This window comes from Caenorhabditis remanei, chromosome V, assembly GCF_010183535.1.
Source record: "Caenorhabditis remanei strain PX506 chromosome V, whole genome shotgun sequence".
Classification (NCBI taxonomy): domain Eukaryota; kingdom Metazoa; phylum Nematoda; class Chromadorea; order Rhabditida; family Rhabditidae; genus Caenorhabditis; species Caenorhabditis remanei.
In genome coordinates this window covers 3,382,349-3,402,029 of record NC_071332.1, presented here as the reverse complement: position 1 = coordinate 3,402,029, position 19,681 = coordinate 3,382,349, and the positions used below count along the sequence as shown (strand labels likewise).

Below are 19,681 nucleotides of genomic sequence, written 5' to 3'. Positions count from 1 at the left end.
TTAACTGTCTTTCTAGAAGTTGGATTTTAGCCGTTTTTATCGCAAAATAAACGAAATTTTTTTGATAGTGAGATCAAAAACAGTTAAAAAAAATTTGACACAAGAAATTTAAGACGTGTATAGACAAAAAGAATTATGACGATTTCTAGATAGAAAAGGTTCGGACATACTTGCAACCGGGCCGAGTCCGGGCTGTGTGCGGGCCTTTGAATAATTCGCTTCAAAATGAAAATTAGGAGTCGATCAACCTGTGAAATTGTAGATCTCGGTGAGCACTACTCAAATCTATTTTCATTTTCACTGTAAGTTTAGTGAGAGCCGCAGTACATGCCATTAAGTGGCCGCGCCGTGATTCAAGGCCCGGCTGTTCACGGCCCGGCCACTAAATCGATTGTACTGCGGCTCTCACTAAACTCACAGTGAAAATGAAAATAAATTTGAGTAGAGCTCACCGAGATCTACAATTTGACAGGTTGATCGACTCCTAATTTTCATTTTGAAGCGAATTATTCAAAGGCCCGCTCACGGCCCGGACTCGGCCCGGTTGCAAGTATGGGTTCGGAATCATGTCAAAGCTAACCAATTTTCCAATTTTTTTCCAATTGTTAGCTCTAAAGTATGAAAAAGTATTAGTTTTCAAGCTCAGAATCATGAAAACAGACAAATTTTCTGTCAATATTTTGATTTTTCATACATTTTCACACATTTTCACTCTTTGAAAAAAGTTTTCGATTGCTCTTGACCTTTTTGAGATATGCGCCTTTGAAGTACGGTACGTGGGGAGCGAGAGAGTGAGAGAGCGCAGAGAAGCGAGAGTGTCTGACTGTCTGCGTCTCTAACTGGGTTTTGCTTGAATCTTTATATCTCGAAAGCGTGAAGAGCTAAAGAAAAAGTGTAAACTGCAAAAATGCATAGCTAGGTTTGGTGTCTACATGCCTATTTAAAAATGTTTGTTATTATTTGACGGTTGCTGGCCCCATTCGCTTGAAAATCCATTCCACAATACTTTGAAACCTCCGGGTGGTTGTTGTACAGGATATTTGATGGTTGCCGGTCTATTAGAGTGAAGTGGTAAACCCCCTCTTTGCACAAAAGTTCAAACCCAAATGTTTCCTTGTCAAAAAATCAAGTAATCCCCTTACCGCCTTGTTCTTCTTTTCTTTGTTTTATTCTAATCCTCTTCTCCTTTCTCAAAACGCATGAGCATTCCGCTCTTTCCGCAAGAGACTCCTCTCGACTCCTCGAAAAATTTGCGTGAGTGCTCTTACATGCTCATGCGGGAGAGTACTCTAAATGCGAACGATATATGACTATATGAGCAACTCGGAGCCGGGAGCAACAGCGCGGAGCCAACTTGCCCCCCAGAAAGTTTGGCGCGTGAAGTGGGGTTGAGGAAGGTTTTCTCTGCGTCTCTCACTGTCCTACAGTATTTCCAATACAAACGCGGAGCCGGTTTCACCTATGCTCCGCGCCCCTCCCCCCCCCTTCTCCCCACGGGCGGTACACTTGCGGAAGAAATGAATGCAATCTGTGGCATACTAACCTGTAACTCCCCGACGACATTGTCTTATCTTGTTAGCGTTAGGGGTCGCGGCAGGAAGAGTCTCAGGTTTCTTCTTTTACTCATCTTTTTCGCACATTTATTTCATTTATGAGTTTATGTTGGTTGCCTACTTGACAGTTTTCCTTATTTCTTGTTCTGAGAAAATGTATGACTTTTCATGTAGGAACTAAGGATCATTTAACTATGTTTTCAGTTTATATTTTACTAGGGAATGATCTAGACGTATTTCGGAGTTCTGGGTCGAATTATATATCGATGAAAAGCTTAGACCGTGTTTTGTTAGAATATGTATTCAAATTTTGCATAACTTTTTTTGTTAAAAAAGTTATTCAGGTTTTGGTGAGATCTCAGTACTCAAAATGGAAACTCATTAGTATTCCCTAGTTTACCGTAAGACCTGTATTATAACGACATACCATTCATAGAAAGTTCGGGAATTTCAGAAAATCAAGAGAGCCACCTGAATTTTTTCCCAGACGTTCTTTTTACCTGTATACCGTAAAACCTATATCAGCGGTGTTCCTTTAAAGCGGTATATCTTGGTTCCTAAAAGAGATACCGAAAAGTTGTCAATTGACAAAATATAGTTCGATATTTGTAGAATATAATTTTAATTTTAAAAAAGTTGTATCTTTCATGCGAGTCCAGATATTATGCCTCAAATTTTTGCTAGTGGTTTTCTAAAGAGCATGGAGGATTGCCTTTGAAAACAGGTATCGTTATAATATAGTTTTTTTCATTTTTTAAACAAAATATGAGATTTGAGTTTAAGTTTTCAAAGGCAATAAACAAAACTTGTCTATTAGTCCTGGATCCGAATTTTTTTTTGCAACTTTTTGTATTTTGAGTCTTATTTTCGCATAAAAATTTCGAAAAAGATTGGCGTTTTCAAATTTTTTGCTGAATACCTCAAGTGACAGGACGAGGGGGGGGGGGGGAACGCGACATAAGTATACCAGTTTTTCACGTTCTCAATTTAAGATCAATAACAAATTTTGCATGAATTTAAAGCTGAAGACGTGAGGGTTCTGAATCTGTTTTCGAAATTTGAATTGCGTCAAATGTGACCAAGATACATCACATTAAACTTTGACAACTCTAAAATCTGTATACTTCGGTCGGTTTCCATGATAGCAGAAATATGAAAACAGATTTAGAATTGTTGGACTTTTACCTTCTCAGAAACTTAAGTTTTATGTAAAATCTCTAGGAGCACACTGTCTTGACAAAGTTTGCTTGCGTCGAGATGTACTATGGAGCTTCATAAATTTTCCAAAACATAAATAATCTTTTATAAATGTTACATTTTTCTAAAAAGCTGAAGTTATGAGGATTCCAAATATATGGAAAACGTCTCTAGCTCCAAAAAAAACCGGTTACACCTCTTTTAGTGTGATACACATTTGTAGCAATTTTCATGAAAAAAAAACGTCTGGCTCGACAGCTCAGATTCTACAAAATTAAATACAATTTTAATGCTGAAAAGGTGAACTTTTGAGAGTTTCAAATCTACAAATCTATTTTCTATCTTCAAAATGAGTTCTGTGTCTAAATTAACCGATATACAGCGCTTTTAGTTCACTTCACTCTCTTCTTGAGAAAAGTGGCAACATCAAAACCTGTATATCTCGGCCAGTTTCAATGATATCAGAATTTAGTATACAGATTCGAAATTCTGACGTTTTCGGCTTTTCAGACAGATAAATTCTATTGAAAACTTTTATTCTAGTCCAAACTTGGAAAAGTTGGAGTACGTTAGTGAGGATATTTAACTAAGCCCAAATTTTTTTCTCTATAAAATTTATATTGAAAGAATGCTAAAATAATAAGGATTCCGAATCTATATTCAAAAATTTTCTAGCCCCGAGATTAAGATATACAGTACCGCTCAAAAGTATATTAAGTTTTGGTTTTTCAGTTAAAAAGGTTCAACTTTGAGAGTGTGTCATGGTAATACTGATTGTCCCATCAAGTAGATTTTTAATGGATAGTACAGATCAAAAGTAGACCTCCATTTTTGTAATTGACAACTTTTTTGTACGGACACTCCCTAGAGAGTTATGCTCATTTTAAGACGATAGTTCAAAAATCGCACTATTTTACACTGAAATGGGTCGATTTGGGGGAGAAATTACTTTGTCGATATGTAACTTGCTAGGGAGTGCCCGTGCAAAAAAGTTGGCAACTACAAAAATGGAGTTCTACCTTTGGTCTGTTTGATCCCATAAAAAGTTATTTTGTGGGACAGTTAGTTTTACTATGACACACTCTCATAGTTGGCCATTTTCAACTGAAAATGGCAAAACTTGATACACTTTTGAGCGATACTGTAAACTTCATAGGGTCCCCTCACTACACTGCTACTCCAAATTCTCAATTTCTGATTCAGAATCCTCATTTCCTTAGCACCTCCAAAAATACCTAGTAGCGGTTGGATTAGTCCGAGTAGACCCCCCAAACAAAAAACCTTTTGATGCCTTCTATTGTCTAAATTTAGTGAGTGTACAAAGAATCGAATGGGAATTCCAAAAGTGTTCACCACACCCTTTCTTGCTCTCAATCCCAGCTGAGTCAACACGAATGATGCGTCGTCGTTCGTTCTCTACCTCCCGTTGGGAAGTCATTTCCCTTTTATCACTTCCTTTTACGCGTCCTTTTTGACAAGTTATCCCCTTTTGAGTAGAGACACCGTGTGTTTGTTCTCGTGAATCTATCTCGCACTCTATTATTGTATTAATATCAGTTGTCACAGTTCTTATTTACCTTGTCACATAGAGAGTGGTGGTCAGTCGAGAGGAGGGGGCCTCTCACTCGAAAAAGGAAACAATACCGCATCGAGTGGTGAGGATATCGCTTTTCTAGTGTTGCTCTTTTTCTGAGGAAGTTCAAGATGTTACCTGTGCTTCAAAAGAGTCTGATTTTTAGTTGTTTTTAGAAATTTAGTATCCTTTCCCCAGGTAGTCAAAAAGGGCGGGAATTCAAATTTTTCTGTAAGCTTTAATATCAAAATTTAGTATTTTCCCTGTTTTTTTTTAACTGTATGATCATGAAGGTATCTTATGTATAGACATTCAAAAAAGGTCCAATATATCTTGTGTCTCATTTTTTGTTATTTGCTTTAATCCCCGAAAAATTCCCTTCATTTTGCGATAAAAATATCTGAAATCCAACCTATATTGTTGTACTTTTTTAACCCATTTTTCGCTATTCCAGTGTGTTCGAATCATTTTGAATTCATATTAATATTGTAGATCAAATCTAGCTCTCCATTTTTGTAGTTGACAACTTTTTGATAGCTTTTCACGCTTTTGAGATATCCGGCTTTAAAGTTGATAGTGAGATAGAGAGGGAGGGGAGACGCAGAGAAGGCAGACGCTATTGTCTCTCTGCGTCTCTTCATACCTTCAGGCTTCAAAAGGCGCATATCTCAAAAGCGTGAATAGCTATCAAAAAGTTGTCAACTACAAAAATAAAGCTCTAGGCTTGATCTATAAGAAAAATGTAAAATTGTGTGGGTAGGACAACAATAGGTGCCGTTACAACTCTTACAAAGTAGGTAATTTTTAGAGGGAACAAAGAAATTTTAAACCTTTTTAACGAATTCTGCAGAAAAGGAGTCTACACTAAAACTAGTTACGATTCGCCTTCAAAAGATCACTCTTGTCACAATTGAGAAGAGAGAGGAGACGCAGAGAAGACAGACACTCTCGCTTCTCTGCGTCTCCCTACTCTTTCCCTCTCGCCAACAGAGGTACCCATCTTTAAAGGCGCATATCTCAAAAACGTGAATAGCTATCAAAAAAGTTTCAACTACAAAAATGAAGCTCTATACTTGATCTACAAATTGTTATAAAAATGACAAAATAATAATCAAACTGAATAAGCTAGAGTCTTTCAAAGTTGACCCACTTTCAAACTTCAATCCACTATATCTCTTCTCTCTGAAAACCAATCAAAAAGTTGGGATTCATTACCGCATTCTCAGATACCGTTAGCCGTTTTCCACATATTGCTTGCTCTTTCGTAATAACACCTTCCTACTCCAAAACCGGAAAATTATGACGAAACAAAACCTTTGAGTCATTAGGTCAGACAGGTTTTCCGCACAGGTCAAAAAGTTGTCAGCTCACCGAGCACTTGTCAAGGGGGCGGAGCCTACTTCCAAAGAATGTCATCACCATTGCCCCCCCCCTTAACACGTACCGCCCGCATTGATTATCACTGATTTCGCGTGTTCACTTTTGCTATTTCCTTCTCTCTCTCTCAGAAATTTTTTCCGGTTGGCGCTTGGTGCGCGACGCGTCTCGCTGCTAATCCTTCCGTACACACAACTCTTTCCGAGTCTCAACAAAATAGCAGGTAACAGTGCGGAGAGCCGCGCCTCCTTGGAGCTCTCTTCAAGAAGAAATGAGCCGGTCTCAAGCCTTTCCACCTTTCCCATCAACCAACTTTCCGCGTACATCGATTTTTCCACTTCTTACCTTTCTAAATATCTTAAAATAAGATCCCATTTTTCAGTTCCAATGGGTCTAAAAGCCATTCTATTGGCGGCCGCGCTTGTGGTGACGGTCTACTCTCAGTGTCCCGCGTTATCCGGAGCATGCAGATGCGCCCCATCGGTCTACGAGCCAGTCGCAATTATCTGTCAGAATGCGGGAAGTTTGCAGAACGCGATTCAAGCGATTCAAGCGGCCCGGGATGTTCCGGTAGGTGTTTTACAACGGAAAGTCTTTCGACACGCGAGTTTCAAATTTGCTGTAAATTCGGTCATAGTTACTTTCGACTACGGGGAGTCCATTTCTGTTATCAAAACCTGCAAAATGTATCTTGTGAGCTCTCGAAGTTTTAGCTTTTTCAAATGGAATTCCAAATCGGCCGCATATACGCTATTGCGGTTCCATATGTGTTCCCCAGCGGTTCACCTGTGCTCGTACATTTGCCGATTTAGAATTCTATGAGAAAAAGCTTAACAATATGCAGAGTTTAAGAGCTCATAACTCGACTCCTAAAGACATTTAGCAGGTTTTGATAGCAGAAATGGACTCCCCGTGGTCGAAAGTACGTAGAACCAAATTTAGGGTACCAAAGCTTCCTGGCAGTGCCAAGCCATCCGATGGTTTACATGTGCCAGGAAACTTAGGTACCCTAAATTTGGTTCTAGGTACTTTCGACTACTTGAAGTCCATTTCTGATATCAAAACCGGTTAAATATCTCTGCGAGCCGAGTTATGAGGTCTCCAACTTTAAGCTTCTTCACATAGAATTCCATATACGCCACCGCGCGGTTCCATATGTGTTTCCCAGTGGTTCAATAAAAATGAGAAAATTTTTGCGTATACCATCTGCCGATTCGGAATACCATGTGAAAAATCTTAAAGTTCGAAAGCTCATAACTCGACTCGCAGAGACATTTACCAGGTTTTGATAGCAGAAATGGACTCAACGTAGTTGAAAGTATCTATACACAAATTTATAGCAAGTTTGAAAGAAGACTTCCCTTGTTAGGCAAAAGAGCCTTAACATTTTTCTAAAATTTCTTTTTTTTCAGATCGACTCCCTTACGATCCTTGACACTGCAATCCCAACCATCCCAGCGAACGCGTTCCAAAGTTTCACCATTCTCCGTCTTGTCTTGAACCGTAACACCCTTCAAAACATCGACGATCAGGCGTTCAACGGTCCCCTCCTTGACTCGCTCATCGAACTCGACCTCAATGACAACAATCTCGGACAGATCCCACAAACCGGTATCCCGAGACTTCGTAATCTGCGCAAGTTGTATCTCAACCGTAACCGTATCAACCAGTTGTCGTCGACTGCTTTTAATGCGTTCGAGTCGAGAGATTTGTTGCTGAAACTGGAGTTGGCTGGAAATCGATTGACCGATGCGACACTCGGCGATGCTACTGTTTTCAGACCATTGACTCTTCTTCAGGTAAGAAGCATTCTGAATAAGTTCTAAAAATTTGGAAAGGACCAAGTTGAGGCGATTTCTAAAGATACAGAGCTTAAAGCCATACTTGCAAACCGGGGTAACTTGCTTCAAATTGAGTTTTTTGAGCAGAAAAATATACCAAAATGTAGATCTCGGCAAGTTCTATATCCATGACCTACTACGGGACGGATGGCTAATTGTTAGTGTACCAAAAAACCCCGGAAATAGGCAAAAAACCAATTTAGGGCGTCCCGCAATTATCCTTAAAGTTTGCAAACCCCCCGTGCATCTCAGCTCAATTTGATAGTTGAGAAATTTTAAAGACTGTTTCAGAATCCTTGTAAACTTGGTATATATAGTTCATAGAGTTTCATTCTTCCAAAGAAAAATCCCCTAGATTTTAGCTTTTTATTGATATTAGATATATAAAACTCACCGTTTTGAAAAATTCGAAAAATTCAAGTGTTGAGGATTTTGGGATTGGCAAAAATGAGCAAATCTACAAACCCTATAACTCTGCTCATTTTAAAGCTAGCGATATTTTGTAAATGGATTCAGGATTATCATAATTTCAGCTTTTAAGTCATGAACCATATACGTTCTTAAACTTTAGGTATCTAGCCTGTATCTCGGTTCAGTCGAGTGAAATCCTGAAAATTGATTGAGAACCCTCATGATTTCCACTTTTCTCAACTTTTTGGCTCATTTCGATGTTAATCTGAAAGTTTTAAGCCCAAATGTTCCAAAATGTAAGATTTCTCTATAAACAAGTTTATATTGGAAGGAAACTAAAGTAAATAGGATTCCGAATCTATATTCAAAATGTTTCTAGCTCCAAAATGAACCATGTGACTCCTCATTTACTCCGCTGCTACTCAAAATCTCAAACAGATTCAGAATTCTCAAGATTTCAGCTTCCCAATCACCTATTTTCCAGGAACTATCGCTCGAAACCAACTCTCTCACCTCGATCCCCTCGTCAGCTCTCGTCAACCAACGCAACACTCTGACCAACTTGAATCTCGGCCTCAACTCGATCAACGATGTGCCCGTTGGAGCCCTCGACTTCCCAGTTCTCTCCTCCCTCTCTCTCGAATTCAACGGGATCACCGTTATCGCACCACAAGCGTTCCAAGGTGTGCCCAATCTTCAGTTCCTGTACATGACCGGTAACAAGTTCCCGTCATGGGCGCCAGAAATGTTCCGTTATATCACCCAACTCAAGACTCTTGGTATCGGAGAGACCCCGATCTCGGTCATCCCTAACAATGCGTTCATGCACATCCCGAATTTGATCCGTCTAGAAATGTCAGAAGCCGCTGTGGACACTATTGAGAGAGGAGCATTCCAAAGAACACCACAGATTCAAGCGATCGTTCTTAATAAGAATAGACTGTCTCAGTGAGTTTTAGGGTACTACAGTACCTAAAGATTGTCCGACCTTGAAAGGGTATTACGGTATGTCCCACATAGTGAAATTTTTATGGATTCAACAGATCAAGAGTAGAGCTTCATTTTTGTAGTTGACAACTTTTTTGTACGGATACTCCCTAGAGAGTTATGGTCATTTTAAGACAGTCGCCCTATTTTGCACTGAAATAGCTCGATTTCAGGGAGAAATTACTTTGTCGATATGTAACTCTTTAGGGAATGCTAGATCAAGTCTAGCTGTACATTTTTGTAGTTGACAACTTTTTGATAGCTCCGCCCACTTCTGAGATACACGCCTTCAAAGATAACCAGGTGGAAGAGGAGACGCAGAGAAACGAGGGTTTCTGACTTCTCTGCGTCTCTTCCCCACCACCTTCTAGGCGTTCGTCTTTAAAGGCGCATATCTCAAAACCCTGGAGAGCTACCAAAAAGTTGTCAACTACAAAAATGAAGGTCTACCATTGTTTTGTATGGTTTATACATAATTTACTTTGTGGGACAATACCGTAACACCCTCTCAAACCTGATAATTTTCCACTGAAAAAGTACAAATTTTGTATATTTTTGCTTGGTTACTGTAACTCTTTGACCCAAAGACTTTCAGAGTACGCGCCGACTTTTTCGAGGGACTCACCGACCTCTACTCGATCGATTTGCAAGGAAACCGAATCGACAATGTGCAATCATTGGGATTCGCCAACTTGCCAGCCATCTCCCATTTGGATATCAGGTATTGTTTGTTTATGTCGGCACATCGGCACATCCTTTTCATTCCTTCCTTTTCCCCTAAATCGTTATTAGTGTGCCGCCAGTCTAGGCCATGTGTACTCTTGGGATGAGTCATGAATAGATGGATCATCAAAATGAATCATTACAGTTACAACCTTCTGCAAACGATGCCGTCTGATGTTTTCCAAAACTCTTTCCTCCCACAACCAAATGATAGGAGAGTCATCTATGCGTGTGGTAAGTTGGATAACTGGGGGGGGGTCGTGTGTATCGTTATGGAAAACCAATATGAGTCTTAAAAAATCCTTGTAAAAATCCAAACAGAACAACGTAATTCAGTTATGAGAGAAGTTAGACCAAATTTTTTTAACTGAATTTTGTAAAATTTGGAACATCAAACAAACACCGACCGGATCAACTTTGAGAATATCTAAAGGGTAATAACTTCTTGACGGTCGAAACTTTGTCCCCGTTTTTCTCGAATACCAGGGCTCGAGGGCAAAAAACTGAATATATATTTGGAATCAGCGTTTTCTCAGCTTTCCAATGATATAAGTCACGTCCAATATCTCCAAACTGACGCCATGACCTTGCCTAGTTAGCTGTAATAGTACTTTGGAACCGAGAACTCATTTTAATGGAATTCTGTGCCCTTATCAGAACTGAAAGTAACTTCATAATTGTTATACAATATTTCAGATCAATTAACCCTAATTTTGTCAATTTAAGGTCAGACTCGGAGGCGGTTCAAACCCAAGAGTATAAGCTCTAGGGCTCACATTTTTAGTCAAGTAGTAAAAAACTAATAAGTTATTCTAAATTCCGATAGAATGCTGAGTTAATTAGATCCCAATATGGTCAATTTTGGAATAATTGGACCCCATGACCTAGGGATCAAATTTTTGGTCGTAGTCTTCTACATTTTACTAAAAATCAAACTACATATTCAAAATCTCCGTAAAATTGAAAATCAATCCCCACTTTTTCCAATGAGAAGTTCTGGCTATTTTTCACATTTTTGAACAATTTTTTGTCAATTTTGAGACTTTTCGAGCAGAATTTTAATTTTCAGATGGTTTGCTGCCAATAGGATTGTTTTAATCGTTTCAGAGGGATTTCAACCATTATTCCAGTTTCTGACAAAAAATTGATGTTTTTCAGTCAAATATCCATTTTAAGACGTTTCTACGTGAAAAATCATAATTTTCAGCTGTTTTTTAGTCGATTATCATAGGAAATTAATGAAAAATTAAAAATAAAAAAAATCTAACTAGTTATTCTGAATTCTTCTAAAAGTTTAAAGTTTTTAGACCTAGAAAATTCGAATCATGCAATCTTGCCATATCAAGACTAAATCTAGCCTCATAAATCCCTTATAAACTCATGAAAAGTGGACAAACCTGTCTCCCATAACTCTCTAGAGAAATGTTTATTTACTGCACCCATTTACATATGGGAGATAACCGAGATAAGAATCTCATCTGGGATACAGACTACTACTAGACCACCTATATACGTACATAATTATAAATATCTCTGCAGGAAACCCATGGTACTGTAACAGCGAGTTGGAATGGTTCCGAACTCTCCTCCGTGACAACTTGGACATTGATGTCGAGAAGCCGGGATGTCTTGCTGTATGCCAATCATCACCAAATGGATGCCCAGTTGAGGGAACACCACTCAGGTATGTATTAGCTCAGAATAGTACTTGCAACTGCGCTCCATTGAAATCTTCTCGAAAAATGTCAAAATTTTTTATTGTTACGGTAGAGCGCAATTGTAAGAGAAGTGTGGAGCTAATATGATCGCATAAAATTGTTTTAAAAAGTGTAGGTAAATGCTTGACAGTAGTTTATTTGTGCACTTACACGTGTTGGCATGAAAGCTAGTTATGTAGGTAGCAAACAAATATCAAATAGTATAAAAGTTGCTACACAGTTTCTATTTTTAAGCTCCCTCATTCCAAACTATATTTTCAGATCCGTCGATTTCTGTCAAAACAACGAAGAAGCACAGCCACTTGTGGGAAGAGCACTCTCAATGGTTGGATGGATTATTTTGGGTAAGTTTTGGTTTTTGGAGCTGGAGACCTAAAGATTCGGAAATGTTTTTAGAATTTAGGCTGTAACTCGGCTAATCTTGGGGCTAGAAACATTTTGAATATAGATTCGAAATCCTTATTACTTTGTAAAAACCATTTTTACATTTTGGGGAATTTGGGCTTAGTTGAATACCTTCACCTTTGCCAAGTTTGGACTGGAATAGGAGTTTTCAATGGAATTTATGATCATGAACAGTTGAAAACGTGAAAACCTGAATATAAACCTTAAAAACCTTAAAAATCAACTTTTTCACATAAAATGTATACCTCTGAAACACTGAGAACTTGAGAACTTGAAATATGTCTTCAAATTTTTGTTGGGATCGAAATTCACCGAGCTACAAGACAGTGGCGGAATCTGATACCAGATATAGAATCCTTATAAGTTCATAGATCTGTATCCCGACTCAATAATCTTCTCGCAAAATTTCGAAAACGCATTCAGAATCCCTATGTTTTCCTCTTTTAAATAATGTATAACTCAATAAATAATTCCAGCGGTAATCATGACGATCCTCCTGATCTCCATCTGCCTATTGGCAATGGTCCGTTACGGAATGAGCCATCAGAGGAAGAAGCAGAAGGACGCCGAAGTCGCCGCGGAGGAATATCACGCTCAGACCACAGCTAGTAAGTTTCAAACGCTTGAGGGGCCCCTACGCACCCAAATGACCCAAACTCTTACTGTAGCTTAAAGGTGCATTGCAAATTTGTTTTCATACATACAGTTTGCAAAAATTACTTACTCTATCAGCCGCTTTCTACCGAAATCAGTGAAGTTTTGGTGTTTTATAGGCTATGAAACTTTTTTTATTTTGAAAAATCCATAAAGTTTTGGTTATTGTGGTATAAAAAGTTTTAAAATTGAGTCGAAATTGAGAGAGTTGGGAAGTTTTGAAGATTTTTGATTTTTTCAAAAGTTCAAAAATTTTCAAACTTTTAGATTTATGTCAATTTTAGACGGTTTTTGGTGATTTTTAGCTCAAATTAAAGCTCGAACCTTGAATTTTCAAAAATTGCGTTATTTTGGTATAAAAATCTTTGAAATTAAGAAAATTAGGAAATTTTGAAAAAGTCAAAAATTTTCAAAAATCAAAAATTTTGAAACTTTTCGATTTATGTCAATTTTAGACTGTTTTTGGTGATTTTTAGCTCAAAATGAAGCTCGAAATCTGAATTTTCGAAAAATTGCGTTATTTTGGTATAAAAATCTTTGAAATTAAAAAAAAATTCTAACTTTTCGATTTAAGTCAATTTTAGACCGCTTTTTGTGATTTTTAGCTCAAATTAAAGCTCGAAATCTGAATTTTCAAAAAGTTTTACTCCAAAACTCCTAAAACCCTAAACTCTTACAGCCTCCATCTACAACGCTCCACTCTCCGTCGTCGACCGCCCGTACTCTACAGTACCACCTGTGAATCTGGACCTCCCAGCCGCCTATACTTTGGACGACAGGCCGAACAATTACCTCTACTAATCTGCTGTTTTCCTCCCGGTTCTTGCCGATTTCTTGTCCACGTCGGGCCCTCCTTCTATCCCCCAAAAAGTTTTGCTCCTCCAAAAGAAGAAAACAAAAATTCTGTTGTTTGTACATGTGAATTCCATTGAAACCCTCCCTGAGTGCTACTATATTTCCCTTAATTATCTATAAATATAACTATAAATATATAAATTGTGCCCCGCCCATTCTTCTGCTACATTGCTTTTGATATTCTGAAATCTTGTCTTGTCTATAGGTCAAATGAAATAAATGAGTTTCTATTAAACATCATTATCTCAATCTTGATAAAAGAGCCCCCCCCCCTGACAGGTGAATAAGAAGAAGATGCCGATCGATATAATAGGTGACAATGCAACGACGAATGTCGGTCGGCCTATCTTTTATGATGTGTGTCATCCTGTCACGTAACACGTCTTCTGAGGGGGGGGGCCTCATGGGAGCTCTGTTAGGGGAGGAAGGGACACCTGTTAGTAGGGGTATGTGTGTGGAGGAGGGCCACACCTGTACACCACTACTAAATGGTCCGTTACCCCCTCTTTTTTTGTGTTGGTGTATTGTATTGATTTTTGTTATTTGATGACCAGTGTTCTTTTTTGTGTGTGTAGGAATTCGTACCTTGCTTTTAAGGTTTTTTGACAGGTTGCGATGTCCGAATCTGTAGAATTATTTCCGTAAAACCTGAAGCATGTCTTATAAGGTTTTTCGTTACTAATCCTTTTTTTTAACTGTTATGTATAGGCTGACCTATTTTAAGGACACTTGCAAAGCGAGCCGCCGCGTAACTTGCTTCAAATGGAGTTTTATGAGCTGAAAAATATACCAAAATGTAGATCTCAGCGAGTTCTACCAATTTGACCTACCAAAGACCGGATGTCTACTTGTTAATATTCTGCGGGCCGGGCTATATTGGCTTTTTTTGAAGATTTTCGCGTGTTTCGACATTTTTTCCCGGTCCGCCATACTTGCGACGGGTCGGACCGGGTTTCAGTACAAAAATTGAACATTTTGAAGTTTTTCGATGTGTTTGTGAACAAGACAAAATTTTGATAATGTTTTCAAGTTTTGATTAAAAATCGAAAATTCATAGGTTTCCTGACTATTTTTAATTGAAAAAGTGCACTTTTGTTGAATCCGGTCATTCCCTTATATATCAAATTACGAGGATTTTCGAGATTATTGGGTTTTTTTTTGGGTTTTTGTACCAAAATTTTAGAATATTTCCATATATTTTTGTTTTCGGAAGAACTCGAGCAATTTTCTTTCATTATTCCAAAAATTTTTTTTTTTGAATTTTGAATCAAGAGGGTCTTTCACATCTTTAGTGTTGTCTAGTTGATCCCATTTCGAAACCGTTATGTTTTGAAACCGGAATATTTTATGACTGACACCAAGACAGCTGAAAACCCTGCAGTCAAACATACCTCACGTTCTTCCGGTTTTGAAATGTTCCGGTTCAGAAACGTCCCGGTTTCAAAACGGCATGAATGTCTAGAAATTTGAATGCAGAGTTCCTTTAAATATGGTATAGTTCTGTTAATTCCCGAGTTTTGAAGAAAGTTGATTTTGGGCCGTTTTCAAACCGGGACATTTCGAAACCAGAACAAAAATTTTGAAATTTTGAATGCGAAACTTAGATGTTTTGCCTGAAATCTACCAAGTTTTTCATTATTGCAAACTGTTTTTTAATAAGACAAATATTGGCACATTCTGAAACTGGGACGTTTCGAAACCACGACATTTTGGAACTGAGACATCAAAAAAAAGCCGTACAGCCCTGGATGAAAGTTCTTCCGGTTCCAAAATGTCTCGGTTTCAAAACGTCCTTAGAATTGTTTCCTACATTTCCTTCAATTTTTGTGAACTCGAATTTGATCGAAATTTTTTAAAAAGCGGTTCAAATTTTAGGCCACGCCCTCTTTCAAAGAATCTGAAAATTCCAAACAACTTTCCTCCGGTCTTTTTTGATCTCATTGTGTGTTTTTGTTTGACTAAGCGCTAATAATTTTTGAGGGTGAGACAGTCTCTCCTCCACAGACCAGTCCCTCCCCCCCCCCTCCCGTTAAACAAATAATTAGGGGATGTCGTTTCTTGGCAACTTTCTTGGTAAAAAGGAAGAAGAAAATCTGGAAATCTGAAAACAATCAGATGGAAAATAGGGTCAGCTGTTATTGACTGGCTTTAGTATGGATAGGCGCAGATGATTTTGAAAACGACGAGGAAAGAAAAAAAAAAGAATTTAGAGAGAAAAGGAGCACAAGCTGTGCTCTCCTTGGGACACATCTGTGTCTAATCGGAGAATGCGCATGTTGTTTCCATATCGCCTCTCCAGCTGCTCTCTCCAGTACTCGTACTGACATGAGAAAGAAATTTAGAATTTGTGAAGGTCCCTAAGTCTCGGAGACACACTGGACCGTCAAGTAGTCTAAAAAATCCCAATATTTTATCCTGTTACCATGACAAAACGTCGGAGTGTCTCCACGGAGAAGTGTCAATCTTTGTCAAACTCCGTCCCCCCCCCCTCTGTCTCCCACCACAGCTGTGAACTTTTGAGAGGAGAACCGGACACGGAGTCATTGTGCATTGGCATCTGTCCATTCGTCTAATGTTTAACCCCAACCAGATTTGCTTCCATTCCTTCCCCTTACACTCGAAAGTGATGCTATTGCGCAATTTTTGGGTTTTGAAAAGTCATACGTTTTGGTTTAATTAGAGTAATTGAAAATTGAGCTTAAACAGTTTCAGTCAAGGAAAAAACTTTAATTTTTAGAGTTCCAGTGAAAATTAGCCAATTTTCGGTTTTGAAAAACGAAATTTAGCTTATTAGCTCGGCACTGCTCTTACAACTGCGCTCCACCGAAATGCCCTTGTCTCTTTTTCTCTGAATCTCTTAATTTCGCACACAATTTTCTTTGATTCCGGTAGAGCGCGTATGTAAGAACCGTGCCGAGTGTTTGCTTTGCTTTGGCTTAATTAGGGTAATTGAAAATTAAGCTATACCAGTTACCGAAAAAAAAACCGACAAAATTGAAAAACAATTACCAAAAACCGCACGTGGCCTAACTTTTCCTATCGGCGGCCTAGAAACCCAAATGTTGAAAAGTGCACTTTTTGTTGATTCTAAACATGTTTTAACCGGTTTTTGATGAAAAATACTGTAATTTTGGGCAACAATAGTCAAAACCAAAAATTCATAATTTTTGTCAAAAATGACCCGGTGGCCTAACTTTGGTGGCCTAGGAATCCAATTTTATGAGAAAATAAAAACATGAATTTTAGATTTTCAGTAAAAATTAGTGCTCTCAATCCTTAGGCAAATGGGTTTTTTCAGATTTGCGAAATTCGGGGTAGGATTTGAATTTTTGAACGTTTTTTCCATATTTTTTTCTTAAGTATAATCTTCAAAAACCCTGGAAACTTACAAAAATTAGTCTTAAGAAAAAAAAACTTTTTTGTTGGATTTTCACTAATAATGAAACTGTTTAACGAAAGTTCCACATTGCGGAAGTTTATTTTTTTTGGTAGATCAAATCTAGGGCTACATTTTTGCAGTCGACAACTTTTTGGTTGCTATTCACGCTTTTGAGATATGCGAATTTAAAAATAGCTACCTCACTGAAAAAAAATTGAAAAATGAGGAAATTTCATCCGAAACTGTCTTTATATCTAATTCCTTCACCGTTTTGCACAACAGACCAAGAAAAAACTGCGAAAAATACTATTTTTACATGAAAAACAATAAAAGTTGCATATTAAAGTTGAAACATCGCTATTTTCAAAACGCCCTAGTTGTGTCGGATTATACCTAAACTCAAAAATTTTAATATACCTGTAGAGATCAAATCTAGCTCTTCATTTTTGTAGTTGACAACTTTTCAATAGCTATTCACGCTTTTGAGATATGCGCCTTTGAAGATTGGTAAGTGAAGCAAGAGAAAGGGAGGGGAGAGACCCAAAGAAGCGAGAGTGTCTGTCTGTCTACGTCTCTCTAAAATAGCTCAAAGCGTAGATTTTTAAAGGTTTTCTTCAAGGCCTTGGTTTATCTGACTATACGGCTTAGGTGTCTCAAATTTATTTCGAAAATTTGGAATAAATTTAAATGGCGCCGCAGGCGCACCAGCCATTCTTTTTCCCAAATAATTCTTAATGAATCTGGCTTGTCTTTTCTCATTTTCCCCACTACACATATTAGGTAATCCTCCTCCATCCATTCCCATATATCCAGAACGATTTCCGTTGCTCGTCCTTTTTCTATTCATTCGGCCAGCTCCGTCCGCCAAAAAGTATATATTCTCGACCTTTTTTGACGGCGGCGGCGGAGAGCTGTCTAATAAACTCACATATCCATCAAGATTCTCTTTCCCCAAACGACGACGAAGACTAATATTGGCGGTTTTAGTGGAAAAAGGGGCGAATGTCCATAGTGTTCCCCACCCCCCATCCATTTCAATTTGTTGTATTAGTAGAGGAGACGCTCAAATTTGGTGTACTTAATGAGTTTTACAAGTGGGTACCCTGACTTTGACGGTTTTTAGGGAAATGGCACACGGAGACTTTGACAAAATGTCAAAAACGTTTGGGCCTATAGTCTTACGCTAACAAATTTTAGGTTTTTGAATGAAAACTGAACAATTTTCCCATTTTTGAAGTCACCTAGTCCAAAAATTGGCTTAAAATAGGTCAAAATAGGGCTAAAATAGTTTATTAAGCTATAGGGCTCCTGACTTTGAACTGAAAATTTGACGTTTTCGCAAAAAATACTCGAGAAAATTTTCAAAAAATTTGAATTTTCATTTTGGCGCCGAATTTTCGGACCTTCTTGAAAACTATGAAAGTGGATTTTCGGTTGTAAAATTCAAGTTGCTCATTTACATTTTTAGCCAACTCGGAGTTTTTGAGAGGTCAATACTACACTACAGTAATGACCGTTATTCTAGCAAAACTACTTTTGACCGTTTTCAGTAGAAAATGCCCAACTTTGAGAAGGTGGTACGGTATTTCTGATTGTCCCACAAGTGAAAAGCTTCATTTTTGTAGTTGACAACTTTTTTGTACGGACACTCCCTAGAGAGTTATAGCCATTTTAAGACGACAGCTCAAAAATTGCACTGGTCGATACGTAACTCTCTAGGGAGTGTCCGTACAAAAAAGTGGTCAACTACAAAAATGGAGCTCTACCTTTGATCTATATGATCCATTAAAAACTTCACCTTATGGAACAATCAGTTATACCGTAACACCCTCTTGACATTTTTAACTAAAACGGTTAAAGTTGTTTTGTTATGACCATTACGGTAGTGTTCTTTTAAACTGTCAAAAATTCCCAGTAGGCCGAAAATGTGAATGAGCAACTACTCCACCACCCTATTTTTTCCATAGTTGTCAAGAAGATCCAAAAATTCGGCGCCAAAAATGAACATTCAAATTTGTTGAGTTTTTCTCGAATTTGTTTACTAGAAAAAGTCAAATTTTCGGGCTAAAGTCGTCTGTAGATCCAATTTAGGATTTTATAATTGACAACTTTTTTCCAGCACTTCTAGATCTTCAAATATTATTCTCTGAAAATTCCGTTTTTACTGAAAAAATGTTCAAAACTCTATAGTTGTGTCGTGTCATGTCTAAACTCAAATATTTTTATATGATTGGGTAGATCAAATCTAGGTCTACATTTTTGCAGTTGACAACTTTTTGATAGCTATTCACGCTTTAGTGATATGCACCTTTGAAGATAAGCTACCTTATGAAAGTTGATAGACGCAGAGAAAAGAGAGCGTGTGACTTCTCTGCGTCTTCTTCTCTCTCGCCGTGTCGCCATCCAAACTTTGCGCCCCAATATCTCTAAAAACGTGCATAGCTATCAAAAAGCTTTCAACTACAAAAATGGTATGCTAAATTTGATCTACACAATTATATAAAAAAAATTGAATTTAGGCAATAGCCCGGTACAATTATAGTGTCAACGATTTTCAACGAAACTTTTATGGGTTATTTTTTCATTTGAAAATCTTGTGAATTATTGAAATTTCATGTTTGATCTACCACGAAAATATTTAAATTTTTCTAAATTCGAGAGCGTAGATCAAGTCTTTTTTCTATCTGTAAAACAATTCCTTCCTCTCCTCGTCCCCCATAATTATTTTTATTCCTTTTTTTCCATTCCTTGCTCTATATCTCCATTATTTCTACTCCTCCTTAAGCCCCTTTCATTTCCCCAACCACTTGTGATTCCCTCTTCTTTAGAAGACAGCCGGCGACGCAGCCGTCTGTCTCTGATAGAATTCAGAATCAGAATCACCTGTCATATTCAGGTGTTCACCACCATCACCACCACCCCGACGACTTCCACAACGACTTCTCAAACACACCTCCCGACTACTTCACATATATATATTTATTCTCCCCCCCCCCCCCCCCCCTACT

The 19,681-nt window shown here is 38.0% G+C and overlaps 1 protein-coding gene across 1 annotated transcript; it reads left to right on the top strand.

Annotated features, from left to right (window-relative positions):
* Window positions 1-6,087: 6,087 nt before the first annotated feature.
* On the top strand, window positions 6,088-13,240 carry GCK72_017034 (uncharacterized protein; the record flags this gene model as incomplete). Its single annotated transcript, XM_003105813.2, has 9 exons — window positions 6,088-6,270; window positions 7,113-7,499; window positions 8,437-8,900; window positions 9,535-9,660; window positions 9,808-9,896; window positions 11,202-11,346; window positions 11,642-11,724; window positions 12,262-12,393; window positions 13,119-13,240. The coding sequence occupies 9 exons, from the start codon at window positions 6,088-6,090 to the stop codon at window positions 13,238-13,240; spliced, it is 1,731 nt and encodes a 576-aa protein (XP_003105861.2).
* Between the last annotated feature and the right edge of the window lie 6,441 nt (window positions 13,241-19,681).